The 14,058-nt window shown below is 32.2% G+C and overlaps 1 protein-coding gene across 1 annotated transcript; it reads right to left on the bottom strand.

Annotated features, from left to right (window-relative positions):
- Positions 207–2,597, bottom strand: LOC109357556 (ribonuclease 3-like). Its single transcript, XM_019601567.1, has 4 exons — positions 2,381–2,597; positions 2,044–2,199; positions 1,101–1,299; positions 207–578 (listed from the first exon to the last, which is right to left on the bottom strand). Exons 1-4 carry the CDS (start codon positions 2,480–2,482, stop codon positions 355–357), a joined length of 681 nt encoding a protein of 226 aa, XP_019457112.1. The 5' UTR covers positions 2,483–2,597; the 3' UTR covers positions 207–354.

Raw genomic sequence — 14,058 nt, 5'->3', positions numbered from 1 at the left:
AATAACAGATGATTGATAGTGTAAACATATTGTTATCCTAATTGTTTTTATGAATTTAAATAACATTACTAATTCCTCTTTGTTTACACAGTATAATATCTATATATTGACTATATAGATATTTATACACAATTAACGACATTATTCAGTGTAAAAACTATAACAATATCATTGCATATTTTTTTCCCTCTTGTTTATACTTTTTTTTGCCAATTTATTGCAATGAAATCCCATAAACTTTTATTGGTAGAAGGCACATACAAAGGAAAGTGACTGAATAGTCACCATGTGAAATGTAAGAAGCAATGACAAGAAAACAATAACATAAACATGATCTTCTCAGTTAAACTCTGTTTAAAACTTGGGGAATTGAATATTTGAGCCACATCTGCTGCTAGGAAGAATAGGGCACTCAATGAGATTTGAGCCAGAAGTGTCCACACACAAGTAAACTTGGTAAAGTTGGCTGTTATGGGCTGAATCCTTATTACATTCAATCCCTGGTGTAAATCCAGTACCTTTTTTAATTGCATCTGAAATGTTCTCTAGGCTGTAAAATCCATCATCTGGTTCAATATCTGAAATTCATTGCCAATCAATTATTAGAAAGAGTTGTACTAATATGCAGTTTATATGGCTAGAGAAAATTATTGGATGATCATCCATTAATGATAAAAAACACAAAGTCTGGCATTGTCTCTTTGTTCACTTATACATTATTTAAATATTTGTTAGAGTATTGTTAATTGGTTTTGAGATAGAACCTTAACGTGATATTAGAGTTAGACCACAATTTCTCTCTGATTTTTTTATGGGTCAAAAAACATCATTTAATCATGGATCAAATATAACCCTTCGCCTGATCCGATAAGGTTATGTGGAGATGACATGTTGAAAAGTAAATTTTATGTTATATGTCTCATTCTCTTAGATATCATTTAAATACATATTGGAAGAATTAATTTCCAATAAGGTAAAGATGTGTCACATTCATTTGGAACTAGCAATAACTATTGCTTTACATGACCCTTAACTAATGAGTGTTTAAATCAATTAATTATCAACTATGACCAATAAAGAAACCATATAATATAATGTACCTGCATCCTTGAGGATTTGAAGAAGGTTGATTTTCTCCTTTAATTTGAGAGCTGTTTCAAAGTATTCACGTTGATCAAGCTCAGATTCAGCGCAGGTACCATGTTTCTCCCATTCATGTGACCAGAACCTAAAGCCATTGCTGCTTGGGCAGCTTAGGGATGGCCACTTCTCGTTCATGCTGCTCATGAGTTCTGAGATCTATATTAAATATGGCTCATCTATGAGAATTTCATTCGATATATCAAATATGAAATTTAAGTGCAACGGTTAGTTTTATTAATTTATATTATATAAAAAGTTGATAATTACGTTGGTGAAATTGAATATCTCCTATATCTAATGAATTTGAGATGATTAAGAAAATGAAATTGATCTCAATTCTCAAGACATGGAAAATCATAGGGATAACAAGAAGTAAAAAAAAAAACTAAACATGTAAATCAGATATTTATACATAATCAATATATCATTCATTATTTATTTGTGTTACTTATATTAAAAGTTAATAATGATACACAAAGAAGAACAACATCTTAATAACACGAAAATATTTTCTTTGGAACTTAGTTTGTGTCAATAATTTATGCATTCAGCTAGTCCTCAAGGCATCTAAACTCATCAAATTCATCTTCACTCATTACATTGTTACGTGAAAGATGAAAAATACTACTCTAAAATCAGCTTCTTTATAAAGTGAGAAACTAAGAGTGTATTCACCATCGAATCACATAATAGGTTGAGGTCCAGTTATAATTTAACTAAAGGTGAATACATCCTACTTTTTTAGGGTGAATGAATATATCTCTACTTTGTCACCTTATATTAATGCTCATTTTATCTATTCAATTTCAATTAACAACAACAATCAAGTCTTTATCTCATTAGGTAGATCGGGTATCCGGATTATCTATCCAATCTCAGTCATTTTAAAATATTAAGTACCTGAGATTTGTCAAAGACACTGTCAGGATCACAGTTTGAGGGCCATGAGCCATCATTGTAGTTAGGCCAGAGTCCATGAATACCGAAATCAGCTACAGGTTTTCCAGTCTTAGGATAACAACAGCTCTGCCTTGTGTCACAGTATGCTCCTGGCCACTGTAAATGAACAATCACAATACAATGTAAAAATATTCACAATCATAAATACATAAACTTAGGAGTGAACAAAATCAATATTAGAACAATAACAAAATCAATATTAGAAAAGAAACATCCATAATGAGAATACCATACACACACATATATATATATATATATATATATATGCATGATTTACCTGCTGAACAAAGTAGAAGAAATCAAAATCTTGAGAAAGGCATAGAGCTGATAGGTATTGGAGTATCAAAAGCTTGGACAATAAGGAAAAGTTGGGTTTCATCTTTTATGTTTCCTTCCTCTCTGTCTCTCACTTTTTTTCTATTGAAGTCTTAAAAAATGAGATTATGGCAGTTCAAAAGCTAAGGGAATTAATGCAATGATGATGATATAAAATGATGTACTTATAGGCACAAAGGTGATATACTTATAGTGGAATTATATTGAACTTATAAGGCATGTCAATGGAATATGCTAAATAAATCCTACACCTTATCCTTTATGTTAAATTTCAAAACATGAATATAAAAATGTTTCTCTTTTCTAAGATAATTACATTTTACTATGTAATATAAAAATTATTTTCTGTTTTTATGATTTTTCTTTTAATTAAGTAACACTCTTGAATTGAATTGAGATATTATTGAGACATGGGAGATGTGATTTTCATTCCTTAAATTGGTCTTGATTTTTATTGTGTTAAGTTTCTCCAATAACCTGTCAACAAGTAGTTGTTAAATAGTAAATGTGTTGGGGTTACCCCACACAAACCACAACATGTCTCACTTCTAAGTTTCATTCACGAATAAATTAATTAATTAGTAATCAATTAGTTGCGATTTTCATAATTCCTTTACTTAAAATAGAGAACTTTTCGAATGGAAATCTATTTTTATTGATTGCAAAAATAATAATAAAGATTAGTGAATATTACTATTCCAACTCTACCAAAAAATAGTAAGCACAGTGCCCATAATTTTGTGTTATCAACTAATATTAAAGATTTGAAGTACTTGTTTTTGCTAATTATTGCCTTAATGATATCGCATAATAAACCCAAAAAAGGAAAATAGGCATTGAAAATGAAAAAAAAAAAGAGGAATTTTCTCTTGCTTCATTGAACCTGGTACAAATTGTTTTTTGAAGTACATGTTCTGTGTGTTTCTTAACATTAAGCGCAAGCAGTGAGTCTTTAATAAATGTACCCAAAACAGTGAGTCTTTAATAAATGTACCCAAAACAGTGAGTCTTTAATAAATGTACCCAAAACAGTGAGTCTTTAATAATAAATATTGCTATATATATATAACATAGAGAAAAAAATGTGATATCTCATTCATTCTATACATGATTACTACATCATCCATAATTCATACTTACTAATTATTAATAATTTAAATGAATGTTAAATAATATAATAATTTTATGTAAATCTTTATATTAATAATATATATTAGGCAAATATAACGTTTCCTCTTACCCATTAACATACAGATGTAGACACAAGAAAGAAAAAGAAGATATGTTATTTGATAGGAATCTAGGATGTTTTAAAGCCAAGAAAATTATTGAACTTTTTTTTGTTTTTAACAGAAAAATTTGTTGTTTATCTTATTATATTATTTTCAGCTCCTTTATCTAAGGCATTGAGATCTTCTATCCATTTCCTAATATCTAACTCATAATCACCGATAAGATTTTAACAAATATATATAAAATAAATATTAAATTAATTTTTTAAGTTAATAATATTAAATATTGTAGTATTTAATTGGTTGAGAAAATAAAGATAAAATTATTTTAGCATAAATGATATATTCATCTAAGAACATCTCCCATTATTATTCTTATATCATTCTTATTGGAATAAGAACATTATTCCTTCATTTGCTATTATAAAATTCTTATTATTAAGAATATTTATTAACATTATTGTACGCGGTTATTCTTATTAGAAAATATGGACCAAAAGAGATAAAGGATAAGAGAGAAATTGTATGATACTTTGTATACGTGTTATGAGACCCAAGTAAAAATAAAAGTGATATTTAGTATGAAGAAAAATTAAATATTATTTTTAAATCTAGAAATATATATTAAAGTATAAAATATTGTGTGAGTCTAAACAAGATTGAAATTTATATTTTCGAATAGAGATGATATAAGAATCTAGTGCATCCGGTTGTTATTATTTTTCTCCCCATAATAATAAAAATAAGACATAATTGGATTGACAGTTAAAAAGGAACCAATATTTTTTTCTCGTGAAAAGTAAAACCCACACTTACAAAAAAAAAATAGATTTACAATTAATTAGTGCACTAATTAATATTTCTATAATATTTATTTACTATTATTATAAACATTTATACACAATTATTATATCATTCATCATTCATTTGTATTATTATTTTTAAAAGATTAATTATGTATAAAACTCATACAATATCAGTTGTCAATACATACATATTTTTTTTTAATTATTTATCTCTCATCGCAAATATTATATGTTAATTATCCTCTCACCCAACACTACCTTGCATTAACACCTTAATCAATTCAGTGGTCAACTTTGTAAGGCACCTAACATACCAATATTGGCATATTCGTATATAGGATTCCCTAAAGCCAGACTTTATTTTTTTCCTTCATCTTCGTGGCATTTGAACTCTTTTTTTATGAGGGAAGAACGTGTTTGGAATCTTAAATCAATCTTAATTAGTTACAATAAATAACATTTAGTAAGCAATGCAAGGAGTTATCCATATGACATGAACTTAGTTGTAAGGTTGAAGAAGTAAAGTCTAGTTTATAATGTTGTTGTGTGCTTTTATGTCAAGGGAAGTAAGGTTTTCTTGCGTGCAAGATAGTATTTTTCAATCGTGTACCTTTAGCAAACCTTTTGGACGGTGATTTGTTAATCAACAAGAGTTGTTTCATAATCATATATGCAACTTCTTTTCAATCCTTATCACAATGTCTTCCTTGTTTTGCTTCCATTATTCTTTACTTGTTGAAAATTATTTTGCATGTTTTCAATTGTGTTTTATCCGTTCATATTATATTGGACCCTAAGCATTGGTTGGGGAGCACTCTTTTTTTTATCAACAATATATTATATTAAAAATAAAGAAGGAATTAGGAGAACAAGTAGTGCTTCTATCCACAACAACATTACACATACCAATTCAAACAACTTGAAGGGCTCCACACCCAATCCATGAACGAGTAAGGGAAGGGAGAAAATCGAGCAGAGAGAAGGTTCCAAGAATGAAGTTGAATAGCAAAAATTACCTCGTGGAGATGATAAGGAGAATGATAAAAAATAACCTTATTTTTAGCAAACCAAAGAGACCATAAAATGACAAACCAGATAGACACCCACTGATTATGATATGGTTTTCCTAGCCGCAAATAAAACCAATGAGATAGGAAGTTATTCCTAATTCCATATGGGAAAACAGAACTGAGTCCGAACCAAGAGAAGATAGTTTGCCACACAGCATAAGCGAAGGAGTAGGAGAAAAACAAATGATCAACATATTCTTCCACTATTCCACAAAATACGCATCATGTTTGAGCTTCATCTCTCAGAACACCTCTCCTAACCAGATTTAAACGGGTTGGAACACCATCTAGGGATAACCTCTAAACAAAACATCTCCATTTTAAAGGTACATTGGAACCCCATACTTTTTTATAGAACCAAGTATCGAAGCCATTATCCTCATTCAGCAGGACATTGTAAGCACTTCTAACCGAATAAAGTCCACCTTTGTCATGCACCCAAAGCCACCCATCAGCGCTATCCTGCAAAATCCTGACATCCTTTATAGAATTAAGTAGGGCATCAACTTCCTCTTTTTCCCAAGAGAATAAAAGTCTACGCCATTCCAGATTCCAGCACTAAACATCTTTCCTCCATTCATCCATAGAGCTAATATAAGCATTTTTGTCCAGAGCAACCTGAAATAACCCATGGAAAATAATGTTAAAACTCTCACCCCCAAACCACTTATCTTTCCAAAACGAAGTAAAGGTACCAGACTCGACTCTTCTACTCACCCCCTCATAAAACTATCCTTTTTTAATCTCATTCTCTCTATTCTCTAGAACCCCCAGATCTCTCCACCACACTGACCCCTTCCTAAAACACTCATCCCCACAAAACTCCCCAGAACCACTCGCCCCCACACCATATTTAGATCTCACCACTCTCACCCAAAGAGACTCGTGTTCATGTCATAATCTCCACCTCCATTTTCCTAACAATGCTAGATTAAACAGACATAAATTTTTTACCCTGAAGCCCCCTATCTCCTTAGATCTACACACCTTTTTCCAACTCGCCCAATGTATTCCCTTACTCAACTCGCTCCTACCCCAAAGAAATCTTCTCTGAATTTTATCAAGCTCATGAAATACAGAGACATGAGCCTTATAAAATGAGAAGAAATAGATATGTAAAGATGATAGAACCGACTTCACGAGAGTAACACGTCCAACAAAAGAAATAAGCTTTTGTTGCCAAAAGGAGAGCTTCTTCTTAAAAGCCTCAACAACAGGACCCCAAGTAGAAATTCTTCTAGGATTAGCACCAACAGGAATTCCAAGGAACTTGAATGGCAAAGCACCAAAACCACATAATAACTTATTCGCCGCCAACTGAACAACAACGTTATCGGCTTTAATACCAATAAAGCTGCTCTTATGGAAATTAACTCTCAAACCCGAAGTTAGCTCAAAACATTTTAGGATACACTTGAGTGCCAGAACATTACCCTCAGAAATTTCCCCAATAAGAAGGGTATCATCAGCATATTGAAGATGTGACACAATAACCTCATCCCTACCAACCGAGTACCCTTTGAACATCTTATGTGAAACCGCCGATCTCATAATGCCAGCAAGACCCTCAGCCACAATCAAGAATAGAAAAGGAGCAATCAGATCACCTTGCCTAGGACCGCGAGTCATATTGAACTCCGTTGTTGGATTCCCATTAACTAGAATGGAAATATAGTTCGACTGAAGGCAACTTTTAATCCAGCTCCTCCACTTTAAACAAAAACCCATCACTTCCATCATGTAAAGAAGGAAACTCCAAATAACACAGTCATAAGTCTTCTCGAAGTCCACTTTGAAAATAAAGCAATCATCATAGTTATTCTTTTTAGCCTGATACATGACCTCATTAGCAATAACAACACCATCGATGATACATCTACCTTTAATAAAAGCAGATTGGCAATCTCATATTATCAAGTGCGTGACCTTTTTAATCCGACCTGCTAGAAGTTTAGAAATAATCTTGTAGATACACCCAACCAGAGAGATGGGTCGATAATCATCAAGACCATGTGGGCTTCCCGTTTTTGGGACTAAGACAATGAAAGAAGAATTGCATTTTTTCGCAAGATTGCCAGAAATGAAGAAATCATCCACCATAGCAAATACATTGTTCTTCACATAATCCCAGGATTTTTTAATAAAGGTGAAATTAAAACCATCAGGCCGATGACTTTTTTCACCTTCACAACTTCAAACAGCTTCTTTAATCTCATCTTCCTGGAACCGGGCCGTGACATGGTTATTTTCCTCCTCAGTAATTCGATTGAAAACAAGCCCATCAAGAGACGGCCTATTCCAATGATGTTCGAAGAATCTATCTTGAAAAAAACGAACGAATATGATCTTTTACCTTTGAAGGGTCTTCAACCCACACCCCATCAATTAACATCCCGAGCACTTCATTAGATCTTCGTCTTCTATTAATAGATGCATGAAAATATTGAGTATTAGAATCACCATCCCGAAGCCACCTCTATCTATATTTTTGCAACAAAAGGCTATCTTTTTGGCTTGACAGATGCCAAAGATCCGCAGAATCAATCCTCCTAGCAGCAATATCCTCATTACTAAGATCGCATTCGCTCCCTTTCCCATCAATAGAATTAATGATAGAGACTTTATCTTATATCTTCCTATCCAAAAACCAAACACATCTCTATTCCATATCTTCATAGACCTCTTGAGACACTTCAATTTTTCTTTAAGGATAAAAGAACCCCTACCAGATACCTCCAACTTGCTCCATTCCTCTTCAACGAACTTACTGAATTCTGAATCTGAAAATCAACAGTTATTTGTTCTGAACGGGGAGGGGGCCCAATCAGGAATATCATTTTTTAGAAGGACAGGGCAGTGATCTGAGAAGGAGCGTTGTAGGCCTAGTTGGATAAGTCGACCCAAACAAGAGGAACCTTAATGACCAGAAACATATCAAGCCAGTTATCATTGACCAGAAACCTATCAAGCCTACTCATCGCCAAGCCATTTGATAGAAACCAAGTGAATTTTGAACCAACAAGAGGAAGATCGAATAATTCCAAATCCACAATGAACTAAGAGAATTCGGAGCACTCCCTAACAAAAAAATGAGCAGCAGAACCTACTCTTTCATCATTATTCACAATTGCATTGAAATCCCCCACCACACACCACATATCCCCCGAATGATGCACCCAATCGTTCTGAGCTTCTTCCCAAAAAAGTCTCTTCCTAACCAGATCACAAGGACTATAAACGTTCATATGTTAGCAATTTCACTATGAGATGTCCACTTCCTTCTAACCGTCACAAAATTTGACCCAAGCCTCACCTCATCCGACTCAAATTTAGCCTTATTCCAAAGAGAGATGATACCGTCCAAGAGACTAACTGCTGGTAAGAAAGCCCAACCAACATCATCATTACCCCACAGAGACGCACAAAATTTAGAGTCCATACACTGCATTTTAGTTTCTTGAATGCACACAAAATCAGAATTATGTTTACGAATAAGATACCTAATCTCCTTCTTTTTAAGCAGCCCACCCAATCCCCTAATATTAATGGAGATTATTAACATCAACCACTCACTCTTTTGATTTGGAAATAACCTTAAAAATGAAATGTATAAGAAAATTCAAATCGAAATTTGTGATTGTGCTGGACCACAAAGGCCATATACTATTTGTTTATAGTCTTCATGCAAAATCATATTAAGTATAGTTTGTTTGATTTATATGGATATGTATTGACGTGTTTTTGGATGCTTTCTCGTATATAGATATAATAAGTGCAACAACTATGAAACATGGAGATGATCAACTCCCTAATCAAGTTTAATTTATGTGCCTTACCCTAGCTGAATAATATGATCCAGATCTAGAGAATAAGACTAAGACATTTATTATTATTATTATGTATCGGTGAGAGTTCACATTAACAGAAACAACAATGTTAATTCTGATTTAGTTTTTACATCAATTTTTACAGTTTTTTTTTAAAAGAAAAGGGTAAAAATAATAATGTGTAATTATGGATCCTCCTTTATTTTAATTTTTTTAAAGGCGTAAATATTAATGTAAAATTATAAATAGTGTAACATTTTGAAAATAATAATTTCTTATGTACATGAAATATGATGTCTAACCTTGAGAGCCTAGTCACTTAGGCGGCAAAATAATCAAATATGACGTCCCTTAAAAAATAATCTTGCCCCTTTGGTTTTCTTAAATTTTTGAATTAGTAAAAAAGAAAGTAGATGAGAGATATAGATAAAACATGTATATTAGTTATTGTTAGAAAATTCCAGTGTGAGTTATGGTGTAAAAGAAGTCATATATTGGTGAATAGTGAATAATTTAAAGTACAGGTACTTTGCTTAACCCATTAGGTAGATCCTCAATTCTTTGGACTCCCACATTCCTCATAAGTATTATTACAAATAAAATCTCGATCGGGTCAGAGCAATTGTTAGCGGATCTATGTGTGAGAGCCCTTTTGACCTTGTTCCAAAGTCTTTCGAGCAATATGAAGCCTATGTTGCATGTTTCATTTGTAGCCACCTTACAAACATATGAAGAAGCCTTTGTTGATACCATCATAAACTCGAAAATATTTCTACTAAAGAGAGAGACCATATTTAAGGATTCACATTTGAGAGAGAAATTATTAGGAATTCCAAGTATAAGTTGTTGGGTAAAAAAATCACATATTTATAAATAATGAAACAAAAATGATATAAATCATCAGATCCATATGCATAGAGTCTTAAAGTCAAAATTTGGTATCAAGTGCGTTTATTTAGTATTACTAGCTCAGTTAGATTTCTTGCTCTAGGCTCTAACATTTCTAACTGTTACTATATTCAAGATTTGATATACTATTATAGTCACAAAAGATGATAAAAATTATAAACTGCAATGCTATATTTGTCCAACTTAAGCTGGTCCATTTCTTAAATCACATAACAACATAATATAAAGTATTTTTCCATCCTGGTACAGGAAGCAAAAAATGATAGATTTTATATGGAATATGAATATAAAAGTGTTTTTATTTATTAAATAAATCAATTCTCAAAACAAAATGAGTTGTTTGACCAGTATTGTGATAATCGGACCTTGCTGGATGGTCCGGCCAGTTTGACCGCTAACAAAACTTGAAAATAGCTCTGGTTTACCATTTTAACTGAGAGTTAGACCTTTTGAACCGGGATAATTCTGGTCCGACCGTGTTAAACCCAGTTAAATCGGGAAGTAACTGAACGGTGCACTTAAAAATAAAAAATGGAACATTACTCTAATATTTTGTTTTACTCCAGTCCAAAAAAAGATGAATAAATGTTACTTCAATGTAACTATACATGATTATTAATTATATAACCATTTACATTTGTATATAATTATATATTTATAGATAAAAATTATTAAATATGTATAAAATCACTCGGCCAGACCAAACAATTTAAACCGGTTAAATCTAATACGAGACATTTTCCGGTTTGACGTCCGACTCGGGTTTCACAATATTCTTTGATGTCATACTTTATCCCTAATAAAACATTTATTCTGTTAAGATACAATAAAAGTTAGAGAATATAATTTGTTTCTATATTAAACATAAAATAACAACTTCAAATTAATCTACAAAATATTTTTCGTGGTATCTTACAATTAGGAATAGTAATATTACTTATCTTAGATAATTAAAAGTTAATAGTAATGGTGGTTATCTTGGAACACCATAATAAATTTGATAGTAATAATCACAATTATAATAGTAAGAAAATTTATCCTCTCCATTACTACCGGATGGTCTGCTACCACATAAGATTGCAATACATAGACTTTATAAAAAATTTATGGTTCAAATTTTAAAATATTCTTAGACAAAAACTTATTATAAATGATCAAATAAATTTAGGCTTCATATTCCAGTACTGGACCCTCTAGTACTAGAGAGAATCTTAACCCTAATAGTAGAGATTAGTGTTATGAGAACCAGAACGTACTGGACGGTCCAACCGGTTTGACCGATGACCGGACTTGAAAATGGCTTTGGTTTACCGTCTTAACTTAGTGAGGGTTGGACCATTTTGAACCGGAGAAATTTCGATCCGACCGTGTTAAACCCGATTAAACTAGATTAACCCGGGAAGTAAACTGGATGGATCACTTAAAAATTAAAAAATGGAACATTTTTATGTATTTTTTGTTTCACTTAAGTCCAAAAAAATAAAGAGACGTTACTTCAATGTAATTATACATGATTATTAATTATATAAATTTTACATTTTTATATAATTATATATCTATAGATAAAAAATATTAATTATGTATAAAATCATCTGGTCAGATCAAACGATTTAACCGATTAAACTTAATATGAGACCTCTTCCCATTTGACGTCCAGCTCAAGTTTCTCAATACTGTAGAGATGGCCGTGAAGGATGAAATTGGTGGTGAACATGAAATTTTATTGGCAAGTCATTAATATGTTCTGAAATATCTAAAATAAATAATATAAGTCTGAATTTGACTGATATGACGAAGGAAGAAAATGTGATGGATGTTGGTCCACAAAAAGAAAATTATACCATGAAAAAAGAGAGAAACATATGAAATAAAATCAAATTTTGTGTTGTTTGATTGTACAAAAAAAATAAGAGAAATGAATGAATTTATTTTTTCATTTTTCTCTATCATCTTCTCTTCATATGAGAGAAGGAATAATATTGATGGACCCCACTTTCTTTTTTATCATCTCTTCTTAAATTCTCTTTTCAAACAAAGGAGAGAGAAAATATTTCTCTTCAATTTTTCTCATTTTATTTTCTTTCTCTCATACCAAATAAAGGCTTAACGCCAAAATAGATAAAACATTGCAGTTCCTCACTAAGGACAGAGTAGGAATGAGAAGAGAAAGGTTGTAAGTAAAAGTGTTAAAATGTATTGCAAGGATGATATATGATATATTGAAAATGTGGAAGTATAAGATGGTCAAGAGCCCGAACTCAAATGACGAGTTAGTCTAAATAATTTATTATACAGGTAAAAATTATTAAGTAATAATAATCCAAATAATAATTAATAAGATAAACAAAAGTAACAAAATCTGATATAATATAATATTATATCAATCCAAATATATCTAATACGTCCTTTAAGGTAAAACTTAATAAGCTTGAAGCTTGTTATAAATAAAAAATTTCAAAATAAAAACGAATCAAATAATCACATGAACTCTATAAAATTAGTTGAAAGATGTTATGAACCACAAAGTCTACATATATATAATCAATATTAAAATGATTGTTAATGTGAAAGATAATCATAACTAATATAATTCACTACTATAACAAAAAAAATGATTTAAAAGGGGCAATAAAAGATTTGTTACCAGTTTGATGACTAATATTTCATTAGTAACAATGATTACAAGATTGTTTCAGCTAAAATTACAATCACGATGTATGGTTTTAATTATGTTTTTACTTTTCTTGTGTCAAGTGATAAAATACCATTCACTAATAGCATTGGTAATATGAGGACTAGACCATAGGCTTGTATTAAGAATTGAAGTTGATGATGAAGCTCAAGAAAACCTTCTAGGATTCTTGAATGATGAATGAAGAAGCAATAAGAACTTCCTTTATTGATTGAAAGATGAATTAACAATGATTGAATTAAATCTATTACAAGAGATGATATTCTAAAAGGAGAATCATGACTTATATATATAAAACTTAAGGCTAAACTAACAAACTAATAGGCTTAACTAATTAACTAACTAATTGGAAGAAAAAACCCATGTGATTAAAAGAAATTAATCACGTTTTCATGTTTGCTTGAGACACAAGAAATGGACTCTGTTTGCACCAGTGGTGCTACTGGTTTGGTCATGGTGCCACTTGGCTCGGTCAGGTGCCTTGGCACTGCTTGGCTCGGTCATGCTGATGCTAAGTGCCTTGGCACTTGGCTTGGTCATGCTCGTGCTGCTTGGCACGGTCAGACTTGTGCTAGGTGCCTTGGCACTTGACTTGGTCATGCTCGTGCTGATGCTTAGGCTCGTGCTGGTGCTTGGCACGGTCAGACTCGTGCTGGTGCTCAGGCTCGTGCTAGTTGGCACGGTCAGACTCGTGCTGGTGCTCCTGTCTTGGTCATGCTGATGTGCCTTGGCACTTGGCTCAGTCAGGCTGATGTGCCTTGGCACTAATGCTTGGTCAGGCTCATGCTCATGTGCATACTTGGCTTGTTGCTTGATTTTGGCTTCATGGTCAGTAGGATCACCAATGTTGCTTAATACCCCCCCACAAGCTGGGGAGTAGATATTGAGTAACCCGAGCTTGAGATGAATGGATGCATAGTCCTTTGGTCCAAGAGCTTTAGTCAAGGCATCTGCAAGCTGCAAGTGAGTTGGAACAGGCATAAGTTTGATTTTCCCAATGGTATATTGCTCTCTAACTGAATGACAATCAATCTCGATATGTTTAGTTCGTTCATGAAAAACAGGATTGGATGCAATGTGTAA

The sequence above is a fragment of the Lupinus angustifolius genome, chromosome LG09, assembly GCF_001865875.1.
Source record: "Lupinus angustifolius cultivar Tanjil chromosome LG09, LupAngTanjil_v1.0, whole genome shotgun sequence".
Classification (NCBI taxonomy): domain Eukaryota; kingdom Viridiplantae; phylum Streptophyta; class Magnoliopsida; order Fabales; family Fabaceae; genus Lupinus; species Lupinus angustifolius.
This window is presented reverse-complemented; position numbering and strand designations above follow the sequence as displayed.

Coding starts and splice junctions, on each gene's coding strand:
- LOC109357556 (XM_019601567.1), bottom strand. CDS start 2,482: ATGAAACCCAACTTTTCCTTATTGTCCAAGCTTTTGATACTCCAATAC. Junction 2,200..2,380: donor TCTTCTACTTTGTTCAGCAG/GTAAATCATGCA, acceptor GTTCATTTACAG/TGGCCAGGAGCATACTGTGA. Junction 1,300..2,043: donor GTGTCTTTGACAAATCTCAG/GTACTTAATATT, acceptor TATTTAATATAG/ATCTCAGAACTCATGAGCAG.